This window comes from Moschus berezovskii, chromosome 18, assembly GCF_049115385.1.
Source record: "Moschus berezovskii isolate FMDL1 chromosome 18, NW_MosBer_1.0, whole genome shotgun sequence".
In the NCBI taxonomy this organism is placed as follows: domain Eukaryota; kingdom Metazoa; phylum Chordata; class Mammalia; order Artiodactyla; family Moschidae; genus Moschus; species Moschus berezovskii.
The window spans coordinates 75,421,651-75,448,383 of record NC_142477.1 but is presented as its reverse complement, the minus strand read 5'-3'; the positions used below and the strand labels follow the sequence as shown (position 1 = coordinate 75,448,383).

Below are 26,733 nucleotides of genomic sequence, written 5' to 3'. Positions count from 1 at the left end.
CTCCTAAAAAGTTCCCCACTGGGCTTTGTTAGGAAAAGGGAAATGCCATCAAACTGAAGTCAAGAGTCCTGGGTGCAAGCCCTGGTTCTGTTGTTTGGCGTGGGGCAGGTGACTCGCTCTAGTCCCGGCCACTACCTTGTCCCTTGTCATTAAGCAATGTCCCTTGTCAGCCAGCCCTAGAGATCCCTGAATCCCTGACCATAACAGCAATTGCTCTCCTGTGTTGATTTTTCATCCAAATAAAGAAACTGTGGCATACAGGAGAGGAGCCCAGTTCAGATATCAGAACCCAGGAACCACACAGAGTTGGGGGCTCGTAACAAGGGAGGAAGGGAATACAATACAAATGTGTACTAGTGCCTAGTCCATGCCAGGAACTGACGTTTCAACATTATCTACAGTGTCTGGTGCCAAGCAGCCCCGATGACTGTGGTCAGTCGTTGGCATGCTATGCGGGAATAGTTTCCGGTGCTTCATGGAGGCTCAATTACAGTCTGGCTAGTTGAGCACTGTGCTGTATTTGCTACCAGGCAGCTGGGCTTGGGGTTGCCAGAGGCCCTGAAAGAAGAACCATGAGCCCACCCTTCCGACTGGGTGTCTCTGCAGGACTCCTGGATGAGACTGCTCCACTAGTCTTCTCCTCCTTGGACTCCCAGGCTGGACTTGGTGCCCCAGTTGATGCTCCTCCAGTTCTTCTCTCTCAGCATCTACAGCACTGATTCGTCATCTCCAGCCAACGTCTGCCGATCCCACTGGCTCTGCAAGCAGTGAGACTGAGCTTCCTCCAGCCACTAGTGTCGATCCTGGCACAGAGCAAGTGATCTACATTTGCTGAATGAATGAATTTAGGTAATCCAGAGTACTCTTTCTAGCTCAGCATTGCAAAGCAGGAAAAGATGGAGTGAATACGACTTAGGGCAAGTCACGCAATCTCTCTGGACCTCAATTTTACTTCCTGTAACACAGATAATCTGTCCCTATCTTATGAGACTTTTGATGATTAAAGAGATGATGTATACAATACTACTAACTGCCCTTACTTGAATGTTCCTTATATTACTGGTGCTGTATTAGGCTTCAGATAACGTATTTGAAGTGATAAATATAATGGACCTTAACAAATATTTGTTTTCTTCCCCCACTGCTACTTTAAATTTTAGATGTTGAAGTAAGATGTTATTTGGTGAAGGGATACATATATGGATGTATATATGGATGGATGGATGGATGGATGGATGGCTTCCAGAAGCCTTCATACAGGATGGGAATGAGTGTGTATAAGTGTACCATTGACCCCACAGAAGCTTAAACTCTTGTAGAATAACTACCTTGGACTTCACAGAGTTCCTGGATAAGGAGGTTTGGCTTTAATTAAAGTCTCAGCACAGTGTTAAATGCCATTTTATTTTAGTTCATAATTAACACTAATGAGATGAGTAGATCACAAACAGCACACATTCTGAGAAAGTGAAAAACAACATCTGAGCTTGGTTGTTTCAGCTTTCGCTTTTCCCTCCTCCCGTGTTCTGTTCAATTAAAAGTTTTGAGAAAATATTGCAGCCACACTCACTGTCTTTATGGTAATGAAGCATATTAATTTGAATGTGATGAATACAATATTCCACTGACTTTTTTATTCCCTTATCTGCAAAAGTTTAAAATAATAGGCCAATTAAATCAGGAGAGAAGAAAGCAGGATTTTCCTGGAGCTCCAATTCAGCAGCCAAAGAACCAAAAGAACAAAATTCTGTGACAGTCTCATCTCTTGGCAATAGCTGAGAGACACTAATACATAACAGCAGATGTGGACCAGGGCAGAACAAGGTCTGCATTAGGGGTCCCTGGTCCAGAGACCAGGCTCTAGAGTCGCCTCCAATATTTTCTCAGTGAGTCTTTGTTGGGTGGATAGATACGGATGAACGGATGGATGGAAGGGAAAGATGAACCGGACCACACATCCCAAGGTCCCATTCTTCTCATGGTAGCAAATTAAGTCTACTCTGAAGTTGACCTAACCCTTCCAAGAACCTAGAAGTTCTTAGAGGCAGAACTTATAACTTAGAAGTAAAGTCCAGTTCTTTGATCTCTTTGTCCCAGAGGCATAAGTACAAATATGGAGCTCACCTGTGCTTGAGTATGCCGGCCCCCAACCAGCTAATCCCGGAAAGGCTGAGCCTTGGTCAGTAAAGGGGGATATCCCAGAGCAGGCCTACAACCCTAAAACAAGGACAAGCTATCTGCAAGGGCACCTCTAGAAGGCTTCCCACCTCCCTGTGGTCCTTTAGCCATTAACTCCATGTTATCACCGTCGTGTTATCTGAGGCAATCTGCAGATACATATGCCATAATCTCTACGTACTCTGTCACTTTCTATTCTGTTCTAAATGTAGCACACACACTCACACTCATGATGTTGTTCCTTTGCTTAAAATCCATTGCACCCAGAATAAACAGCCTTAACATCGTCTACAGGACTGCAGGGCCTAACCCTAGAGTGCCTCTCCACCTTTTCTGACACTATGCCATCTACCCCTGCTCCTTTCCTGCCTCTAACACTAGACTCAGTCAGTTCCCCAAACCTCTCCAGCAATCAGGCACCTGCTCACCTCAGCACCTTTGCACAGTCTGCCCCTTTTTCTTAAATACTCTTGTCCTACCAATCATCTAGTTAAGGCCCAATGATCCTTCAGGTCTTAGCTTAGACATCACTTCCTCAAGGATGATACTCCCTATACTGATTCCAGCCTGGGTTGCATCCTGTTTATGCTGTCATAGCCCTGAATGTTTGTTCCTTTATGGGAAATTACCACTTACCATGATTATAATTGTATGCTTGTGCTATTATTTGAGGCAGGTACCTCTGCCTCATTAGGCCATTGGCACCATAACAATTGGTTTCTAATCACAGTGTTTCTATTGCTTAGTACAGTGCCTGGCTCATAATAGATACTCAATAAATATTTGTTGAATGATTGAATGAATAAATGCCTAACACAAGAGATTTTGCTCTTTCCACTCCACTATACTGCTTTCTTTTCCATGGGGATGGTCTCAGATATGCAGATGACACCACCCTTATGGCAGAAAGTGAAGAGGAACTCAAAAGCCTCTTGATGAAAGTGAAAGAGGAGAGTGAAAAGTTTGGCTTGAAGCTCAACATTCAGAAAACAAAGATCATGGCATCTGGTCCCATCACTTCATGGGAAATAGATGGAAAAACAGTGGAAACAGTGTCAGATTTTATTTTGGGGGGCTCCAAAATCACTGCAGATGGTGACTGCAGCCATGAAATTAAAAGACGCTTACTCCTTGGAAGGAAAGTTATGACCAACCTAGATAGCATATTAAAAAGCAGAGACGTTACTTTGCCAACAAGGGTCTGTCTAGTCAAGGCAATGGTTTTTCCCGTGGTCATGTATGGATGTGAGAGTTGGACTGTGAAGAAAGCTGAGCACCGAAGAACTGATGCTTTTGAACTGCTGGAGAAGACTCTTGAGAGTCCCTTGGACTGCAAGGAGATCCAACCAGTCCATTCTAAAAGAGATCAATCCTGGGTGTTCATTGGAAGGACTGATGCTAAAGCTGAAACTCCAATACTTCGGCCACCTCATGCGAAGAGTTGACTCACTGGAAAAGAATCTGATGCTGGGAGGGATTGGGGGAGGGAGGAGAAGGGGACGACAGAGAATGAGATGGCTGGATGGCATCACCGACTCAATGGACATGAGTTTGAGTGAACTCTGGGAGTTGGTGATGGACAGGGAGGCCTGGCGTGCTGTGGTTCATGGGGTCGCAAAGAGTCGGACACAACTGAGCGACTGAACTGAACTGAACTGACTGATACTGCTTTCATTTGGGGATTTCTTCATTTCTGGGCACTTGGGCTAGGCTTTATGCTGGGATCTTAAATGCGATCTGCCCTTGCTCTCAAGCAGTTCACAGTGTGACAGGAAACAGATACATAAATAGACAATGACAATACAGAGTGCCAAGTGCTACAGTAGATGGAAGTGCAGGGTTTCTTGGAAGCAGGTAAGAAATGCTTTCATTCAGGAGGCTCCCCAAAGGAGATTATTTCCTAAGATGAATCTGAAAGGAAAAGATGTTGAGAAAAGAAACGAGGGTGGAGGTGAAATTTTAGGTAAAAGGACCAGCAGGCAGGAAAGCTCAGAAAGCAGAGCCTGGTCCTGGAAGACACATGAGCCCCTGTGATGACTGTGCCCTGGCTGAAAAGGCAATAATGTGAGAGATGAGGTTGGGAGGTAGGCAGGGACCAGATCACTGAAGACCTTCAATGAGTCAAGAAGGGACTGACTGGTGAGACCTTTGATTTGGATAACTCCCTCAGGAAACACCTTGGAAAAGAAATGTTCATGGTGATGATTTAGTCGCTAAGTCGTGTCCTACTCTTGCGATCCCCATGGACTGTAGCCCTCCAGGCTCCTCTGTCCATGGGATTCTCAAGGCAAGAATACTGAAGTGGGTTGCCATTTCCTTCTCCAGGGAATCTTCCAGACTCGGGAATTGAACCCTGGTCTCCTGCATTGTAGGCAGATTCTTATTTCATGGGAAATATTGAGCCTGTTCCCAAGATACAAAGGACTGACCCTGGGGAAGCAGAGGCTTAATCCCAGGGCTGTCAATAAAACTGCTTTCCAGATCCAAACTTTCTTTTCCAAAGGGTGCTTGGTGTGGCTGACCTTGCTTATTCATTGCAGGGAGAATTAATTTCAGGATGGAGAATTTTTTTTAAAAAATACAAGATTAAGCAGTGTAATCAGCTGCTGCAGAGAGTTGGAAATGCAATAAATAATAATAGCATTGAGAGCTGTTTTTAATAACTCACCAGTGTAATTTAGCCCTGGCTTCTTGGAGCATATGTAAAATATGTCATAATGTATGTAATGGCAAATGCCTCATTGCTGGCCTCTGAAGACAAATGTTTTCCCAGGAGGAGAAGAGGGGGTGGGAAAGTGGAGGACATGATTTGCAAACTGGGTGTAGGAAGGCAAGCATCACTCATTCTGACACCATTAATTTTAAATTTGCGATCATTCGCAGAGGTGATAGGCTTCAGTCGGTTTGTCTTCAGGGATGGGCAGGTTAATAGCAATAATATGGTAAAGGCGAGACTCATAATCTGTGAGAGACTAAGTTATTTTCATCCTCTGTAGACCCACCATTTGCATGCAGTCCATATTCTAATTACAGATCATCCTTGTCTATTACAGCAGGTCCCCAGGGGACTGATGTCTTGGCAGCATTTGTTTTACTTAGTTGAGTCACTAAATATTCATGAGACCATTGAAATGTGTTATTTAAAAGTTTTTGACAGAGTATGACTTTTAATAATTCATATGGATTGCAACACCCCCCCCCCGACACACACACAAAATACAAATTAATGGTTTGGAGCCAGGAGTCCTCCCCTCTGAGGGAGGCATCATAACACAGTTAAAATAAGATGGACTTTGGAGTCAGATGAGTTCAAATTCCATATCTACCACTTACAAGTTGTGACCTTTTATCAACTTACTTAAACTCAGTGGCTGTACACCTCATCTGTTAAATGATCTGTTAAATGATGTGATGGTGACGACGGCTAGTATTTATGGATCATCTGTTGCATTAGTTCTCTCACAATGGTCGTGTGACAGAGGTAGAATACTATGATAATGATCCCTGTTCCACAGATGAGGAAATGAAGCTTGGAGCAGTCGAGCAGCTTTCCCAAAGCACAGGGCTGGTAAGTAACTATTCTAGGACCCAAATCCAGGTCTGCCTCACTTCCAAGCTGATGCTATGAAGTGTGCTGCGCTAGTCTCTGATACTAACTTCTCCAGCCTTGCAACATGAGAGGCAATGAGTGTAAAGAATAATTCCTGGCGACATAATAGACGCTTTATAATGTCTCTTGTATTGAAGGACTAGATTCATCTTCCTTTGATGTATTATTTCTGGGAAGATAGAGTACCACGTCTTTGTCAAAGTTTTATTAATGCCTTTATCACTCCATGGGACTTCCCCTATAGCTCAGTTGGTAAAGAATCTGCCTGCACTGCAGAAGACCTGGGTTTGATCCCTGGGTTGAGAAGATCGCCTGGAGAAGGGAAAGGCTACTCAGTCCAGTATTCTTGCCTGGAGAATCCCATGGTCTATGTAGTCCTTGGGGTTGCAAAGAGTCGGACACGACTCAGTGACTTTCACTTACCATTCCATACCCTTGTCCAAGTCACTCCATACCTTTGCCAACCTCGGGTTTAATCGATAAAATGGGAGAGAGTGTACCACTGGTTTGGGTGTAAATTAATACAGCCACTTTAGAAAACAATTTAGCAACATTTAAGTTGAAGACGCACAAACTCTGTGATGTAGCAATTCTACTCCCTCAAAACAGAACATCTCCACCTCCACACTGCTGATATATTGGGACAGATATTTCTTTGTTCTTAGGGCTGTTCTGTGAATTGTAGGATATTTAGCAGCATCCCTGGCTTCTATCCACTAGGTGCCACTACAGTTCCCAGTTGAAACCTCACAGAATGTCTGTCTCCAGGCATTGGCAAGTGTCCCCTGGGGGCAAAACTGCCGTTGAGAACCACTACCCAAAAGGAAGTCGTGCAAACGTACATCAGAAGCATGTTCAGTGCTGATGAGAGTCACAAGGTTTGCAATAGCGGAGCAGAGGTAACAAACTGTCTGGTAACAGCTGAATGCTGTGTTTATCGTGGCATAGCCACTGAATGGAATATAATACAACAGTAAAATGGAAGAACTACAGTTTCACATGTCAACATGGATGAATTTCATGAATATAGATTTGAGCAAAAAAATAAAAGCAAATTACAGAAGCCTACATGTGATATGATTCTATGCAATGTTTAATAACGTAAAATGATGCTATATATGATTTAAGGAATATACATATATACTTGTATGTAGTAAAACTAAAAAGAAGTGCGTGGAAATGGAAGTCACTGAGTTCAGGATACAGTTAAAAACAACCAAAAGGAGGGGACGGGGTTGCAATCAAAGCAGGGTACATGGGCTTCAACTCTGTTGGTATAGCTTTATTTCCTAAGACAGCTGTATGAGTATTCATCAGATTCTTTTTCATACCTCTTTCTATGTCTGAAATATTTTATAATGCTTTTTAAAGGAGTTGGAGTACTTGAGTTCTAAAAAGGAAGAATACGTAGAAAAACCACTTGGGGAACTTTTCCTGATTATGCACATCTGCCTCTTAGAGATTCTAAAATCTTCTCACCAGTTCACTCCCTATATCATCAAGCAAGAGTCACTGCCTTGACCACTGTTCCCAGGAGGAATGTGTCATCTCTCAGGTGTTACAGGACTTAGAATCAGTGATTGCTGGAGAATTCTTCAGGAGGCTTCCTCTGGCTTATTCTTCCCCTTTAATATTCTGCAATCTCATTAAAAGTGGATTTGGGGTTCTGTTAGGTAGGTAAACACATAAGCAAACATCTCTGCCTCCAGTGTTCAAAGCTCAACCCATGACTGTCCCATGTCAGGCCCTAGACAAGTGTACCTCTGGCGGAATAGAAAGGGATGCTCCTAGAAGGAAGGTGGATGCTCTTGCCAAAGTATTTGAAACCACTCTGTGTATTCCTGGTCAACAGAGGTGTCCTGGGACTCAGGAAGCACGACTGGCTTCATCTCATAGGTGAGCCTCAGCAAGGTCAAGTCATTTGAAGGTCATCCAGCTAGTGAGTGTCAGAGACATGCATGGACCCAGGCCTGACTTCAAACCACCTGTCCTTGTGTCTGTGCCATGCTGCCTTCCTTAATTAATAATAATTCTCACAATTGTAGCTGAGAGTTAGCTAGCAATGCAAGAAATTAAAGCAAGAGATTCCCCCCACCCCCAAAGCTCACGACTAACAAATATGTGCTCTACATTCAGAGGAAAAAGAGCAAATTAGAAGAGTGTGGAGAGGTATGACTTTAACTCAGTTCGGAGATAGACTACCAGACCACCTGACCTGCCTCCTGAGAAACCTGTATGCAGGTCAAGAAGCAGCAGTTAGAACCAGACATGGAACAATAGACTGGTTCAAATAGGAAAAGGAGTACGTCAAGGCTGTATATTGTCACCCTGCTTATTTAACTTATATGCAGAGTACATCATGAGGAACGCTGGGCTGGAAGAAGCACAAGCTGGAATCAAGATTGCCGGGAGAAATATCAATAACCTCAGATATACAGATGACACCACCCTTATGGCAGAAAGTGAAGAGGAACTCAAAAGCCTCTTGATGAAAGTGAAAGAGGAGAGTGAAAAAGTTGTCTTAAAACTCAACATTCAGAAAACTAAGATCATGGCATCTGGTCCCATCACTTCATGGGAAATAGATGGGGAAAAAGTGGAAACAGTCATACTTTATTTTGGGGGGGGGGTCCAAAATCACTGCAGATGGTGCCTGAAGCCATGAAATTAAAAGACACTTACTCCTTGGAAGGAAAGTTATGACCAACCTAGATAGCATATTAAAAAGCAGAGACATTACTTTGCCAACAAAGGTCCGTCTAGTCAAAGCTATGGTTTTTCCAGTAGTCATGTATGGATGTGAGAGCTGGACCATAAAGAAAGCTGAGCGCTGAAGAATTGATACTTTTGAACTATGGTGTTGGAGAAGACTCTTGAGAGTCCCTTGGACTGCAAGGAGATCCAACCAGTCTGTCCTAAAGGAGATCAGTCCTGAGTGTTCATTTGAAGGACTGATGCTGAAGCTGAAACTCCGATACTTTGGCCACCTGATGCGAAGAACTGACTCCTTGGAAAAGACCCTGATGCTGGGAAAGATTGAAGGCAGGAGGAGAAAGGGATGACAGAGGATGAGATGGTTGGATGGCATCACCAAGATGAGTTTGGTTAAACTCTGGGAGTTGTGATGGACAGGGAGGCCTGGCGTGCTGCAGCGCATGGGGTTGCAAAGAGTCGGGCACGACTGAGGGACTGAACTGAACTGAACTGAAAGGTGACTGAGCTGACTTCAGCCTGGCAGAGGAAGGAAAGAGCACTCTATGTGGGCAAACAGACAGACATGGGGATGAGCAGGGCAGTGCAAGTCAAGTTCTGTGTGCTAGAAAGGCAATGTTAAATGCATTCTCTAGGAACAAAACTGGCTGGAACCGGTGCCCATCTGTGGCTCTGTTTGGAATGTCAGTCACTGGACTGGAGACTCCATGGTGACTGAGATTAATCTTAGTCACAGTTGGATCGCTGGTGCCTGGAGAACACGGTATTGGAGAGGGGAAGAAAGCAATGAAGAAGAGGAGGGAAGGAAGGAAAGAAAGAAGGAGAGAATGTGTGCTGAAATTCCAGCAGAGCCTGGATCCCTCCTGAGAAAGCAAACAGGTAAAAATTGAAACACATTGGTGGATATTTAAATGCCATTACTCACTGGCTTTATTTACAAATGAACATCCACAACAGTCAAGTTTTGCTCAAACCTAAAAATGACTCAGGCTGACAATCAATGCAAATATTGTGCACTTGTTAATGAATGTGTTCATTACTCTTCCCTGCTGGGAAGCATCCGCTCCTGTGTTCTAGCCTGCTTTTGGCAGAGAGACCTATGTCTGTGGTAGGGGAGGGGAATATAGGTGAGATGCAAAATGAAGAATCAGTCCTGCAGGCTAGATGTTTGGTGTGTAGGGGGATGGAAAGAGGGGAGGTCTTGAAGTTCATCCCAAAGGACACAGAATTCTTGAAAGAGGGTTCAGAATCCTCCCCAAACGAATCTTGTGAAGTGCTTGGGATAATCTTTCCTGAGGATTTTCTAAAATCCAAGAAGAAAACCCAGGAAGTTTCTCTCCCATTGTCTCTCCTCCCTACCCTCCACACTGCCCCTGTCTCCATGGAGCTGATGATAAAATCAAATAAACAGATCTGCCTTTGGGAATTGCCCGAGGAGAGACTGGGACCCAAGGGGTGGAGACTCTCCCCCCTTGGATTCCATGGGAAGTTGGTTGAAGCAGGTCAGCTCTCCCCAGTCCTGTGTTTATGAGAGAAGGGCTTGCAGCTCGATACACTGAGGCTTTTACCTTTCAGCATCTGCCCCTTCCCATAAATACACTATCAGGAGCAATAATGGCTAGTGAAGATGTGGAATCATTGTTGAGACCAAGTGAGTTAACAAAGTATATAAAATCTCTAAGTCTGTGTTGCCACTGTAGCTATTGGGAGGAGAAGCAAAGGACCTGAGAGAAAGAACGGAGCAGAAACAGGAAAATCGTGGACCATGACCAGCTCTGACCCCTACCTGTCACGGCCCCCACCTCTGGCCATTGGGAGTCGGGAGTCTTGGGGAGTCAGTGAATGCTCTCAATGAAAGAACGCACAGAAAACCTGAACTCCAGGCCTGGCTGTGCCACCAACTAGTTTTATCACCACCTCTGGGAAAACTTGTGATAATTATGGCGGAATGTTAAAGAATCCACCTGCCGACGCAGGAGACCCAAGAGACATGGGTTCGATCACTGGGTCAGGAAGATTCCCTGTAGAAAGAAATGGAAACCCACCCCAGTAGTCTTGCCTGGAAGATTCCACTTCCAGAGGACCCTGGCAGACTACAGTCCATGGGGTCACAAAGAGTTGAACACAACTGAGTGACTAACACACAACTCAGACAATTAAAGTACAGGAAAAAAACCTGTGTGAAAACCCCGCACAGGGCCCGACCCATGAAAAATGCTAAGAGCATCTCGTTTCCTCTCTTCACCCCTGGTTCCTTATCTGTAAAATGAAAGTGATGCTGCATCATAATTTAAAAGTTTAGCAGAGGGGCACATTATTTTTTCAACAAATATTGTTGTTGTTCAGTTGCTCTGAAGTACTGTTCAGCAAGTATTAAATTACCTCATTATGCAAAGTAATTTAAAAGGTGAAGCTGAATTTTGCAAATTATTAATAGAAATCCTAGAGGACTTTTTAGACATTGTGAGCTTCCTAATGGAAAAGGCCTTTTCTCCCCATCTGTTCCCAGTGTCTGACAGAGGCCCAGTAAATATCTGAGAAAGGAGAGACAGAAAGGGAAAGAAAGGTGGCGGGGAGGAGAGAGAGGGAGGGGGGAAGGGAGGGAGAGGGGAACGAAAGAAAGAAGGAAGGAAGATACCATCGCATTAGTGTTGTACAGTTATCATTATAAAATGAAACAAATCCAGTCAGTGCCCCCCAAGGGGCACCGAGATAAAGGCTATGGTAGCAAACACAAGAATAATTTTCATATTTTGACCAGTGATGAGAATAGTAATGATTTTCTCTCTGAACTATAACCACCTTGCAGTTAAACAGTTTGCTTTCTGGTAGAATTGAGAGCTCTGAGATGGCACTTTGAGGAATTCTTTCATTTCTTTCCCATCTTTGAAAGAAAAGAAATCTCCAAGTGCAATTATTGGCATTATTTTTATACAAACTGCAGCAGAACATTCCTGAAGATGAGGCTTCTACCAAATTAGCTTGTTCAGATGAGATTTAGACTTCATGTTACCGTTACCGGGAGAATCATGTAGAAACCCAGATATAAGCAGCAAGCTCTGAGGAGTCAAGTAAATGTGAACACAGCATTGAACATGTGTTTTCAGTTAACTAAGTGAACTTCTCCAATACTGGGGGCCCTGTGCCAAAGGACACCTCTGTTTACTTCAGGTTACACAGCAAAACGCAAGCTGTGAGCAGTGGAAGTAACTAATCAAAATCGAATTTTGTTTTCTGTCTGATGGGAGATGACACAAACAAAGATGAAACAGCAGCAAATCAGACTCAACTGAAACCATTTGTCTGGAAGGAGAATTTGTAGCTAGAGAAGTTCAAGCACCTGGAAACTTCCAGAGAAAGTCTTGTTCCCATACCTGAAATAATCCTCTTTTTTCTTCCTAGATCCAAACTGTGTGTACATGCTCAGTCTGTGACTTCTCCATGGGACCCGGCACATGGGAGCACATGGATAATAATGATGATAATGATCTAATATAGCTCTTTCTATGAATAATTGCTAACTCATTTCAGTCTTCACAGCAACTGTCTGTAATATGTACTATGATCATATGTGATCATATGATTTTACTATGAGAAAACTCAGGCTCCGAGAGGTTCAGTAACGCACTGATAGTCACAGAGCTAAATAAACGGCCAAATAAAGGGTCAGTGCGTGTGGTCTGGCCCCAGAGGCTCGCTCCAAACCTCTGTGCCACACTGCTGTTCACTGCATGTCCAGGGCTGTGAAAAGCAGTTTATGGTAACATCGCACGTCATCACTGCAACAATCTTATAATATGGGTACCAGGAGTATTCCCATTTTGCAGGTGAGGAAGCTGGCTTCAAACATTTCAATGACTTGTCCCAGGTCATACAGGGGGCAGAGCTAAAATTCATATCCAGAGATTCTGTGTACCTGCAAGTTGTTTGCTGAAAACTACGTGCTACGGACTGAATGCTGTGTCTCTGCCAAAATTCATATGCTGAAGCCCTAATTAGAAATGCGATGATACTTGGGGGTGGGGCCTTTGTGAGGTAATTACGTTTTGACGGAGTCATGAGGATGGAGTCCTCATGATGAGATTAGTGTTCTTATAGAAAGGGAAAGATTAGAGCTGTCTCTTTCCACCATATAAGGATACAGCAAGACGGCAACCATTTACAGGCCAGAAAGAGAGATCTTACCAGAACCCAACCATGCTGGTTCCCTGATTTCAGTCTTTCCAGCCTCTGAAATTGTGAAAGATAAATATCTGTTGTTTAAGTCACCCAGTCTACAGAATTCTGTTATAGTATCCTAAGCTGGGGCTTCCCTGATGGCTCACTGACAAAGAATCTGCCTGCCAAGCAGGAGATATGGGTTCAGTCCCTGGGCAAAGAAGATCCCCTGGAGAAGGAAATGCAACCCACTCCAGTATTCTTGCATGGGAAATCCCATGGACAGAAGAGCCTGGCGGGTTACAGTCCATGGGATTGAAAAGCATGAGACACACTTAGCAACTAAACAACAATCTTAAGCTGACTAAGATGCTAGGCATTTTGAGTGTGACAGTCTTGGTTCCCAAGAGCCCTAAGGGACCGTGAAAGTGAAGTCGCTCAGTCGTTTCCGACTCTTTGCGACCCCGTGGACTGTAGCCTACCAGGCTTCTCCGTCCATGGGATTCTCCAGGCAAGAATACTGGAGTAGGTTACCATTTTCTTCTCCAGGGGATCTTCCCAACCCAGGGATCGAACCCAGGTCTCCTGCATTGGAGGAAGATGCTTTAACTTCTGAGCCACCGGGGAAGCCCAGCCAATATTCATTTGTCAGACTGTGACAATTCTGAATTGGAATCCTGTGTTTTGTGGTGTCTGGGTCGGAGCAGAAGTCAGGAATCTAACCCAAGAGGTCAAGAGGTTGGTACACCAGCGCCACCCCCACCATCCTCACTCAGAGGGAACATCTCATGAATGACCCAATCCTTTGTTTCTTTATGGCAAATAGCCCAGAGAGAGGAAAAAAAAAAAAAGCCTGTTAGTGCTGATAAAGAATTGAAGAAGGCCAACAAAGATTCTTGGCCAAAAAATAATTTGGGACAAAGTGAGAAAAATGTCCAGTTCTATGCAGGCTGATATCTACAATGCAAACATATTCACCTTACAATCTATATGGAAATAAGAAAAAGCAATTTGTGAAGCGTTCCCGTTAGGTAAGAATTTCTCATCAAGTGAAAGACAGAACTTCAATAAAAATTTAAAGGGAGGTTACATGTAGAGGGAAGATTTGTGCAGACACCACATGATGCTGGCTGAAAATGTGATGTAAGGAAAAAAGCAGGTTCTTTAATAAATAATTCATGGATCTCTCACAAGTGCCAACCACAGATACCCCACTTATTAACTGGATATGTGGGATAGTGTGGCTTTTGAAGGCAGGCAGACCTGCGTGTGGGCTTTCCTAGTGGCTCAGATATTCCCTCAGAAAGGGAAGCGGCTTGTATAAAGCACCCCGCAATTTCTAGAAAATTGTAGTTAAGTCTGTGCAGTTATCTTTGAGGTAATTCACATGAAAGGCAAATGTTCCTAAAGATCAGGTTAGGAGACAATCAGGAGGGGCTTGTCTTTGAGGCCAGAATTCTTGAAAGAATGTGTTTGCATGGTCACAGCAAAGCATAAAGAGGGAACCACAGTTCCTCCTTATCATATCTTTTATTTCCAGAAATTCTAGAAAGTGACCAAGGATTAAGTCTAGTTGCTGGCATCTGGCCTTGCATCTAACAAATGCTGAGTAATATATATGTTAGTGGAACTGAACTGAGAAAGTTGTGTGCAAGGTGAAATAATACAACAGGCAAAAATGCAGGACAGAAATATGGCTGAGACCAGAGCCATCTACCCAGGGCTGACATCTAGAGCAGTGAGCGTGCATAGTCTTGCAAAGAGTGAAAGTGCGGAGGCAGGAGAAAGTCAGGGACAGCACCAATCTTAACAGAAGCACGAGAGAGACAGGGAGGAACAGGTACAGACCAGGAGAGTCCGTAGGGAAGGCAGGAGAGCAAAGTACTGACTTGCCAGAAACTTGGAAATATCTGTACTCCTGACTTAGTTCCTCATGTCTGCTGTGCCAAGGCCTAAAACACCACTAAGCTCACTGAGTTAAGCATGGTACTTGCTAGGGCTCCAGAAGGGAAAAAACACAACACAGGAAGGCAGGGAAATCTCTGGTCAGGTGTATTTGTCAGGCTTCCTTTTGGGCAAATGGAGTCTGGAATGGCATAGTGGGGTCTGGAATGGCAGAGTAAGAGTCCTGGTAAACCTGTGATACTGAGGAGCGGGAGGAAGCACCCATTTATAGTGTTTGACAATTTCCATGGTGTAAATACTCTTGCTGTGGTTGATTTTAAGTCACCAAAGGGTTAACAACTGCCTTGTTGGTTTCCTGACATTTTAACGATAAGCTTTCACAAGCTGGAATGGATTGACTCCAGGCACTGCCCAGGCACCAGTGAAACTGGAGACTGATGCATACAGCCATTGGCGGGGGTGGGGGGTGGGGTGGGGGGTGCTGTGCAGAGCAGAGAAGACGAGAGTTTCCTGAGTCTCGCTCAGATATGTAGAATGTGTCTCCCCCTATCACAGAGAAGGAAAGAAAGGAGAGACCAGTGTTCACATTTACATATTCTTGCTGTCTAAAATCAGTTACACACGGGGGAGAAAATTTCAATAATGGGTCTTCCTCTAGCCCCAGACCCTCTCGAAGCAGCTAAAATTCTCAGTTATCAGTTATCTGTTATCAGTTCCATATACCTGTTATCAGTTATCTCAATTATCAGTTCCATATACCTATGGAAATAGGTATATGCCAGCCTGTGTATGTGTGTGTCCCTTTCCAAAATTAAAATGAATGGTAAAATTAAAATGTCCCTTTTCAAAATTAAACTACTGTACTGAGCAACTATTTTCATTTAATTATATTTTTTAACATTCTTCCCCAAAATGACAAATTTTAGCTTATAATTAAATTTACAAGATGTATAGTTTTAATGACTATATAATATTCTTTATGGGCTTCCCAGGTGGCTCAGTGTTAAAGAATGTGCCTGCCAAGCAAGAAACACAGGTTTGATCCCTGGGTCTAGAAGATCCCCTGGTGAAGGAAATGGCAACCCACTCCAGTATTCTTGCTTGAAAAATCACATGGACAGAGGAGCCTGGCAGGCTATAATCCATAGGGTCATAAAAGAGTCGGGTGTGACTTAGCAAGTAAACAACAATGATATTCCTTATATCCCATTCTTATAATAGCTGTATAGTATTCCTTTTATGTATGCACTGTAATTTACTTAACCAGTTTCCTCACTGATAAGTATGTTTTTTTTTCAGTTTTTTGCTGTTATAAACAAATGCTGTGATAAATATCCTACACACACACACACATTTATGTACTTGTGCAGACATGTATGCATCCCTCTATGTGAAATTTCAGAACCCAAGGGGATATACACTATTTATTTCTTGTGAGTTTACCCTCCCCAGAGATTGTTTGAATGCACATTCCCACCCACAATTCATGGGAGTCTTTTTCCCACATTGCTGCCACCATAGTGTAGTCTCAAACTCTGAGACCAGCATTGGTTAAGTGCGTACTCTGTTCTCATACGTGGCCTGGGTTCTCTTATTCGAGGTAGGTCTGTTCACAGAAGAGGAAACTGGGCCTCATGGAGATCAAATAATTTTCCCAAGGACAGGCCTGTGACATTAGTCTGCAATCTTCCCTCTTCACTGCTTTGACTACTGTTCCCCGTCAGACTCATTGCTGATAATCCAGTGTAAGAAAATTACAGAGTTCCCCATAAAGCCCCAAAGTTTAGGATACACCATGTATCTTTTTCTTCACTGTTTTTTTGTTTGTTTGTTTTTGCTTTATTTCTAGAAGTTTTGCTCATTCAGTGCTGCCGAGTGATCCTTTAGTCAGCCTGACTACCCTCTTAATAATTTCGGATACTGATATAAAACCTGCCCAAGCACAAATGTGACTGTGGACTTGGCCCAGGTTATAGATCCTTTCTTGATGACTCAGCTTTCAGGGACATTCTGTGTTGTCAAAGCAGGGGGCACCTGTATTCCAGAATAAGCTTGACTCTTTGCAACTGAAGAAGTAAAGATGAAGTGTTGTCCTTTTAAAAAATAACCTCCGACTCCATCTCAGAAGAAAAGCATAGATCTCTTCCTTTTCTGTCTTCCTTTATGACTACACTCACATGCATTCCCTCTGAGTATCAGACAGGGTGTGCTATAAAACTTTGCCAATTACAGTCACACTTGGGCTTCCCTGGTGGCTCAGCAGTAAGGAGTCCCCCTGCAATGTAGGGGACACACAGGAGATGTGAGTTTGATCCTTGGGTCAGGAAGATCCCCTGCTGAAAGAAACAGCAACCCACTCCAGTATTCTTGCCTGGAAAATCCCATGGACAGAGGATCCAGGTGGGTTACAGTCCATGGGGTCGCAAAAGAGTTGGGCCTGATTTAGCGACTAAACAGCAACAACAACAATTGCGTAGCTGATGGTTAGGGGTTGGATAAACCTTTAGGGGGATTGCCTTAGGAGAAAATGAAATAAAAGCAAAGATTACTATGAAACAACATAGAGGTTGCCAGCTAGGAGGAGGGGAAAGGTGGAGGGAGCTGGGAGGAGAGGAAGGGAGGGAGGGAGGGAGAGACTGGTGGAAATAAACCGTGCGCCAGCGGGAAAGGAGACTTGGAAGCTTGATTTTCCGGCTTTAAATGCCCGCTAGGCGAGTGCTGGTGCGCCAGTGTTCCGCGAGGATGTGGGCGGAGGGAGAGTCCGAGGGGCTTCAGACGTTGGGAATAGTGGTGGTCGTGTGCTCCTCTTTGAAACTTTTGCACTACCTCGGGCTGATTGACTTGTCAGACGGTAAGCGAACCCTCGAGCTTCCTCGATTCATATGAATATGTTTTCTGGCTTAGGTTGTTGTGAGAGTAGTTTAGAAAATGCACAGAAAGTAGCGCATAGACCCGAGAGATTTGGAAAAGCCCGGCTAAATCAGAGCTGTATTGATCCCAACCTTACTCCCAGCACCGGAGTGATGCACTGTCCGTGGTGCTGAAACGTGGCGCCTGGAGAGTGGTGGGGAAGCAGGAGGGGATGATTAGGATCTTCTCTTCCCACCCTATATGCTTGTGAGTCTTGGTGGATTACTAGCTGTGTGAGACTAGCAGAATACATCAAAATTCTCTCTCGAATTGTCTGATAAGGTTGGTAGAAGTCAATAACTTTCAAAAGTCATTGTGTTGATTAACTTTGTTTAAAAAGTAGTTGGGAAGATTATGGTAGTAAAAGATTTTGCAAAATGCCAATCACAGTGCCCAACAATGAAAAGACATTAAACAAAGATATCAATTCCTTTCCCCAACCCTTAACCCTCAATATTCAAAAAACCCTTACTCTAAATCCACCTCATCTGTCATTTCTTACTAAAATTCAGGTTGACCAGGCTGTTTATTACTGTAAAACTAGTGGCTTGGTTCCCAAAGTTAAAGGAGCTCAAAAAATGAAAAGCATTTTCTTCCTTGTCATGAGATTTTGTTCCAAGTAGAACATAGTTTTTCTATTATTCATATCACATAAAATTAGGCTCCGAGAAACTTTCTAGATTCTAATTTTGATAAGCCATGCATTAAACAAGGCCAGCCTCCAACAAGGTATATTAAATGCATGTTTGATGCATATTTGATGTATATGCTTTCATAACTGCATAGTGTAGACAGAATTCCTCTTCCAAGAGGTAACATACATAATAATGAAATACATTTGCAGGCAAAGAATTAGCTAAATTACAAACCAAAGATAAGGGAGACCAGAGACTGAAGGGCAGAATGATGTGGTTGGATGAGCTCTGGACTAGGAGCCAAGAGACCTGATTTCTACCAATAATCTGTCTCTGTTTAACCTTGGCAATACCACTGTTTTATTTGGATCTCAATTTCCTTTGAGGCTATTGGTGACTTTCAGTCTCTGCTTCATGGAATTCTTGAGTAACCCTGAGATTGCTCTGCATTTGGTTTTGTGGTTGGGTTGATAAAGCAGACCCTGAGCCATTCATTCCTGCTTCCAGAAAACCAGCTCTATTTTATCTATTTTTATAAGTTATTTCTATGTAAGAAATTTTTAATCTTTAGCTAAAATTTAGTGACTTTCAATATGATTCTAAAGTCTATGGCTGTGTTTCCCTGAGATTTTAAAAGTTGAAGCACATTCAGAAAACTTTTTCTTTCTTAAAAACCACAGGAAATCTAACAATCTGGAAGAATAGCTCTGTATGCACATAGAGATTCCTCCTGTCCCTCAGTCCCTTATTTTTGCCCTTCCAAAATTCCAAACTTATCTTGCCAAAAAAATTGTCATAAAAATCGAGAAAAACCTCTCTTTTCCACCAGATCCCAAGACAACATATTCTGTCTGTCCCCTTTCAGACCTTCAGAGTAGATACCCACTGAGATTACAGATTAATGTAAGAGCTGCCTACTTCCTTATAAGGTACAGTGGAAATACTACCCTGTTCTTCCTTTCCATATCCAGAGGTATATCTCCCTTCCTCTGCTCTAACATCTCAAGGTTACAACTTTTGGTTTTATTACCACAGAAGATATTAGTTATTCATCTTATGTTATAATAATGAGGGGATTAAGGTAAAATGTAGAGAACATATGTTTAAGACTGCCTCCAGGAACCCAGATGAAGGGAGGGATTAACATTTATTCAGCACTTACAATATCCGAGGTGCCAGGTACTTTTATATACGTGGGCTAATGCAGCCCTCAAAATAACACTCTAAAGGAAAAAATTAATAACTTTGGAAAGTAGATATTTTTGTTCCTTTTATGTAAGGAAGAATACAGTTTTAGAGAAGCTACATAAAATTTCCAAAGATACGGCAATAGCAATAAGCAGGTATTTGTCTCTAAAATTTCATTCTCCATCCCGGACAACTAGCACCTCAACAAGTAAGTCAGCTCCAGACAGAGCCTGTGGTCTGTCATTAAGTCTATACCACACATAGGCTCCTATGCTACAACCTTTGCCATATAGTTTGAAATACCATTTTTAATGTTTGTGTGATATAAGAAACTCTACTCACCTACTTAATATTGAGAAGACTACCTACTGGAGGGACCAATATGATGCAGTAAATTTATGGAGAACAGTGGGACATCTCTAAAGAACTCATCAGTAATCTTTCTGAGGCCCTTGGTCTTGTTCTTATTTAATTTTTCAGTAGTAGTTTTGAAATAATGTATGTATTGGACCAGAGTCAAAAGATTTGGGTTTTGATCCTTGTGTGCTATTTATCAGTTGTGTGACCCTGAGGTAGTCTCTTTTTCTCCAGGTTTTACTTTCCTCATCTGTAAAAAATAGAGAAATGAGAATGATGGTTGTATTAATTTCCTGTAACAGATTATTTCAAATTGGGTGGCTCAAAACAATATCAGTGTCTTCTGTCACAGTTCTGGAGGCTAGAATTCCAAAAACAAGGTGTTGGCAGTCATACTACCCCCCGGGCCTCTAGAAGACAATCCTTTCCTCTCCCAGTTTCTTCTGGTAGCTCCAGGTCTTTGGTTTGTGGTAACATCACTCCAATCTCTGCCTCCATTTTCACACGCCCACCTTCTCTCTGTCTCTGTTTTCATATAACATTGACTCTTCTTATAAGAACACCAGTCATATTGTGTTAGAACTGACCTTAATGGTTTCATCTTCACTTGATTACATATGCAAAGACTCTATTTCCAAATAAAGCCACCTTTACAGTTATCAGGATTATGACTTCCGTATGTCTTTTTGGATGACACAGTTAAACCCAAAACACCAGTAGTTATGCTACAGAGTCTAAGGATTGAATGAAGTGGCATATGGGAAAGCACCAAGCTTATTATCTATTTCATAGCAGGTACTTCATAAATAATTCTTTTCAGCCTTAGATCCTGCCAATCAAATGAATATACCACTCATCAGGGGAAAAAGATAAAATCCATGCTTTATGTCTTTGATTTAAAGTTCATCAAATCCTCCTGGATTTGAAAGTTGCCAGTGAAATGTCCAGAGTAGGAACACTAGGATGATTTGTCCCTGATATGCTAATGTCACCATGCATACCTAACCTTTATTGCCAAGGCCTGCTAATCAATCAAGCTCATCTTCACTTCCACCGAAGTGAAGACAGCAAGGGCTACGGAGAGAAGATTGAGACAGGAATGTGGAAGTGACAGGCAAGTAATGCCTCCCAGAAGGTTCAGAGACCAATACCAGTTAATTCTTTGCCTCTCTTCTCACTCTTGCTGGGCCAGCTTTATGAAACTCTTCCCTCACCAGTTGAGAGCCTTTCCCCAAAGCACCATGTCTACCGACTCTGCGATGGTAACCTCAAAAGTGATTCACTATCCTAGCTCCAGTTCAGTTCAGTTCAGTCACTCAGTCATGTCAAACTCTTTGCAACCCCATGGACTGCAGCATGCCAGGCCTCCCTGTGTATCACTAACTCCCGGAGTCCACCCAAACTCATGTGCGTTGAGTTGGTGATGCCATCCAACCATCTCATCCTCTGTTGTCCCCTTCTCCTCCTGCCTTCAATCTTTCCCAGCATCAAAGAGTTAGTTCTCATCAGGTGGCCAAAGTATTGGAGTTTCAGCTTCAGCATCAGTCCTTCAAATGAATATTCAGGACTGATCTTTAGGATGGACTGGTTGTATCTCCCTGCAGTCCAAGTGACTCTCAAGAGTCTTCTCCAACACCACAGTTCAAAACCATCAATTCTTCAGTGCTCAGGTTTCTTTATAGTCCAACTCTTACATCCATATATGACCACTGGAAAAACCATAGCTTTGACTAGACAGACCTTTGTCGGCAATTTTTAATATGCTGTCTAGGTTGGTCATAACTTTTCTTCCAAGGAGCAAGCACCTTTTAATTTGCTGCAATCACCATCTGCAGTGATTTTCGAGCCCCAAAAGTAAAGTCTGTCACTGTTTCCACTGTTTCCCCATCCATTTGCCATGAAGTGATGGGACTGGATGCCATGATCTTAGTTTTCTGAATGTTGAGTTTTAAGACAACTTTTTCACTCTCTTCGTTCACTTTCATCAAGAGGCTCTTTAGTTCTTCTTCACTTCCTGCCATAAGGGTGGTGTCATCTGCATATCTGAGGTTATTGATATTTCTCCCAGCAATCTTGACTTCAGCTTGTGCTTCCTCCAGCCCAGCGTTTCTCATGATGTACTCTGCATATAAGTTAAATAACGAGGGTGACAATATACAACCTTGACGTACTCCTTTCCCAATTTGGAACCAGTCTGTTGTTCCATGTCCAGTTCTAACTGTTGCTTCCTGACCTGAATACAGATTTCTCAAGCGGCAGGTCAGGTGGTCTAGTATTCCCATCTCTTTCAGAATTTTCCACAGTTTGTGGTGATCCACACAGCCAAAGGTTTTGGTATAGTCAATAAAGCAGAAGGAGATGTCTTTATGGAACTCTCTTGCTTTTTTAATGATCCAGTGGATGTTGGCAATTTGATCTCTGGTTCCTCTGCCTTTTCTAAAACCAGCTTGAACATCTGGAAGTTCACAGTTCATGTACTATTGAAGCCTGGCTTGGAGAATTTTGAGCACTAATTTATTAGTGTGTGAGATGAGTGCTATTGTGTGGTAGTTTGAACATTCTTTGGCATTGCCTTTCTTTGGGATTGGAATGAAAACTGACCTTTTCCAGTCCTGTGGCCACTGCTGAGTTTTCCAAATTTGCTGGCATATTGAGTGCAGCACAGCATCATCTTCTAGGATTTGAAATAGCTCAACTGGAATTCCATCACCTCCACTACCTTTGTTCCTAGTGGTGCTTCCTAAGGCCCACTTGACTTAACATTCCAGGATGCTCTAGGTGAGTGATCACACCATCGTGATTATCCAGGTCATGAAGATCTTATTTGTATAGGTCTTCTGTGTATTCATGCACCTCTTCTTAATATCTTTTGCTTCTGTTAGATCCATACTATTTTGATCTTTCATTGAGCCCATCTTTGCATGAAATATTCCCTTGGTGTCTAATTTTCTTGAAGAGATCTCTAGTCTTTCCCATTCTATTGTTTTCCTCGATTTCTTTGCATTTATCACTAAGGAAGGCTTTTTTATCTCTCCTTGCTATTCTTTGGAACTCTGCATTCAAATGGGCATATCTTTCCTTTTCTCCTTTGCCTTTTGCTTCTCTTCTTTTCACAGCTATTTATAAGGCCTCCTCAGACAACCATTTTGCCTTTTTGCATTTCTTTTTCTTGGGGATTTTTCTGGGGATTTTAACTCCAAGCACTACCTTAAGCAGTAAGGCACATGACAGTGTTCCTCACAGTGGGTTCGCCTGCTGCCGTATCTTATATCTGTCTAAATATTGGGTTATCTTGCTGTCTCTGACCGTAACTTGTTCATGAAAAAAGGAATGTCACAAGCTATGCAAGAACAGCAGAAAAGAAGTATAGCAATAATAACTTGGCAAAGCTCTTGGGGAAACCCTGATAATCCATGTGTGTTTGTTGGGGTCTTTAGAAAGTCTATTTTCTATGCATTCTAAATTGTATTAAACACATAGTATTACTCAGAAAATTTTCTGGATCCACTTGATGGCAAACGATTTGAAGTATGGTTCATATGAAGTCAACTACCCACATATATCTGACTTTAACCATTTCTTATGGACTTAGTGCCTGCATATATTTTATAGTTGAGAAAACATTGCCCAACTCATGTTTGACCTGGACAACAGAAAAATCCTGTGAGAGATAAAAATCTTATATTATCATTGAACTACTTTTATAGTGTTAAAAAAAAAAACTCAGGTTCTGGGGCTTTGACTTCAAATTCACATGGCTAGAAAATAACAATTTTAGGACTCAATTCATGCCTTCTGAGTTCCAGAGCACTTTTCATTGTCCAAGTGCAGCAAAACTTGCTCTTAAACTGTGCCTACAGCATTGGGAATATCACCATTTCTACTTATCAAATATCTGTATTATTTCTTTTGGTAAAATGTTTGTAACCTAATAAAGTTGGGTTGTACTGGGTTGAAACATGGGCACCCAAAGATATCAAGTCCTAATCACTTTATTAAGGAAAAAAGTTATTTGCAAGTATGATTAAAGACCTTGAGATTATCCTGAATTATCTTGTTGGGTCCTATATGCCATCATCAGTATCATAAAAGAGATGCAGGCAGAGATTAGATACAGACAGAAGAGGGGAAGGCAACATGAAGATGGAGGCAGGGACTGAATGGTGCCACCAGCAGCCCCCAGGAGCTAGAAGAGGCACAGGAGTGACATCTCCCCTAGGGCCTCTAAGAGGAGCAGGATCCTACTGATAATTTGTGCCTCTGTGTGTTTGTGTGTGTGTCCATATACCATCCTACCACTGAATGAACAGAAGCAGTTCTAGTGGACTATTCACCTAAACCTTAACCTCACCCTCTCCCTTTTTTATCCTTCTTTCATTTTTTTTAACTGAAGTACAGTTGATTTACAGTATTATATTAGTTTTAGGTGTACATATAGTGATTGAGTGTTTTTACAGATTGTACTCCATTAAATGGAGTACAAGCTAATGGCTGTAATTCCCCCTGCTATACTATATCCTCATTGCTTCTTTTCCCTCTTTCTACCTCCAGATTTGCTTTGTTGTTTTTAATTCTTCTGTATGTATAATTATGCTTTAAATGGCACGCTTAATCCTTGACTACTTAAATGTAGGCTTTAAGCAGTGTCTATTATCCACCTTCTCTGAAATATTGGGGGAAAAGGACACTTATTTCCTCTGCTTCTCCTTTTTCTCTCCCTACCAATTCTGTTCATTATATTATCATTTTTCAAAACTTATGATGTTCCCTTTCAAGGTAAATGGGAGAGGTCTCCTCAGACCTCTAATTCCCCATATGGACAACCTCCTCTTCTGCTCCAGGGGACCCTCCCCAGTCTTTATCTAAAACTTTTCCACTCGTATGGCAAGCAGGAGGACAACCAGGACCTCCTCTCCTCTAATCAGGAGACTGCATCCTGGTCAGAAGCCTTTCTAGTGTTTGGATCTTAAAGAGCTCCCCAGAGGCACCCAGACCCAAGCCGCTGCTTTTACCTTCAGCCACGGCCTGAAGACCCCTAACCTGACTGACACAACGAGACTGACTCCAGGCCCCGCTCTGCTCGCTGCCCACTTCTCCCAGCCCCATCCTGCAGTTGAGAAAATCTGAAACCCAGCACAAAGACACACAGGATTTGCTGGCATAGCATGGCTGGTATTTCACAGTCTGTCATACAAGCACAATGCACTTTTTAAAGCTAACTTTTCTATCCAAAGTCATAGATTCTGAGAAAAGTGAGGGCCACATACTAGTCAAAGCAACTGCATATGACTCGGTTGAGATTCTTCAGAGAAAGAGAAACATAAAATGTTCAACTCACCTGATTTGTAAAAAGAGGTTTACCTGTTTGTTTACATAGTAATTAAACAAGCAACTGATGAGTGGATTCTCACTTTTTAAAAACAATTTCTTACACTACAGATAAAGTGAAAGTGCCCATAACTTTCCCTGACATCCCGGCTCCACTGTTAACCCCAAGTACTACTGTGACAGCACCGCTCAGGTTCCTGGCTACTGACAGAGAAGGATCACAACCTGATTTTTACATTAAGTGAATATAAATTCTATTTAAGGAATATAATGGTCCTTCTTTAAAAGTCCATAGTGTCTTCAGCTAGAGAGAAAGGAGGTGAAACGAGACGGGGAGGTGAGAGGTGGAAGAAAAGAGGGGAGAGGAGTGAGAAATGGTTAGAAAAGCAGTGAAGAGGCGAGTGAGCGAGAGAGCGTGGGGGCAGGGGCAGCAGTACCACGAAGGAGACTCAGCCAGCTTGAGACCAGCACTCCAGATTCACCTGGGTGTCCAGTAACTCACATCCTATCATCGCAAGCCTTGAGGAGTCTGCTTAGCTAGTTAATACTTTACCAACTGCTCTTTGTGCTTCAATCTCTAGAGACTCCACTCTGCACAAGAAAGTCACAGCAACTCAACCTTGCACTTGAGCTGTGGCCAGAACACCATTGCCCCCAGACAAAATCAGCCCCAGGGAGGGATGCAGCCTTTGTCTCCAGCATCCATAACCTAACTGCCAAAAGCAGTCTGCCTAGTTACCTTCTTAGACATCTTGCAGGCCGGGCATTTGAGGTTTTCCAAAATAAAGAGTTCAGCGTCACCCACATAGTCACTTGTTTAGTATATTCAGCATAATGCTTCATTGATCCAATACCCTTGAAACAAGTAAGCAGCAGTATCGTTCCTCTATGTCCCTCAAGGCAACATTCAAGGATTAAAAAGGCAAATCCATAGATTCCTCCTCCCTGTCTTTCCTCTCCATGCCCCTGGTCTCCTCTCTTCTAGCCCCAGGAGTCCAAATCTCTCTCCTGCTGCTCAGAGCCTTCTCCTGTGATGTCCACTTAGGCTGGTCTTTCCATTCTTTCTCTCCCTGACTGCCCTGCTTTCAATCCATTTCAATCGAAATTTACCCAGCCTATGTTCCGTTACTTCTGCACCCTGACTGCTCTCAAATCACTCTTGAAAAACAGATCACTGCTTAGACAATTGTTTCATCAGTGAATTTGCGGGGGGAACAGCCCAAGTACAATCATTTTTTATTAAATTATTGTACTAACACAGTACAATTGGCCCTCCACATTGGTGGGTTCCACATGTGAAGATTCGAACAATTGCATGTGGAAAATATTTGAAAAAAAAATCCAGAAGTTTCTAAAAAACAAAAATTGAATTTGATGCATCTGAGCGAGTATTTGCATAACGTTTACATTGTATTTACATAAAATTTACATTGTATTAGTGATCCAGAGGTGATTTAAAGTATGCTGGAGTATGTACATAGGTTATACACAAACACCATCCCATTTTACATTATAAGGACTTGGGCATCTGTGGATTTTGGTATCTGCCAGTGGAGAGGTGGCCTGGAATCAGTCTCCCCATGGACATTAAGGAACAATGATAAATTGGCTTTAGACTGTTAACTGCTTTCATATGTGCTTACTTTAAAAATTAGAGAAAATATGGTTGGGGTGACCTGTCCCCTCAAGAGTCCTTCTAAGCTGTGTCTCCTAAGGGAATCAACTTTAAGAGGATAGGTGGTTCTAGCAACA

At 42.7% G+C, this 26,733-nt stretch overlaps 1 protein-coding gene across 5 annotated transcripts in view; it reads left to right on the top strand.

The window, feature by feature from the left end:
* The window catches only part of KCNIP1 (potassium voltage-gated channel interacting protein 1), a 416,919-nt gene that overhangs the window by 339,135 nt on the left and 51,051 nt on the right, over positions 1–26,733 (top strand). The window contains exon 1 of one of the 5 annotated variants that reach the window (XM_088827576.1): positions 17,306–17,414. The exons of the other annotated variants lie outside the window; for them this stretch is intronic. Coding sequence (XP_088683702.1) covers positions 17,306–17,414 — 109 coding nt within the window. Of the gene's footprint in view, positions 1–17,305; positions 17,415–26,733 lie in introns of those variants that run through there. 5 annotated transcript variants of the gene reach the window in all.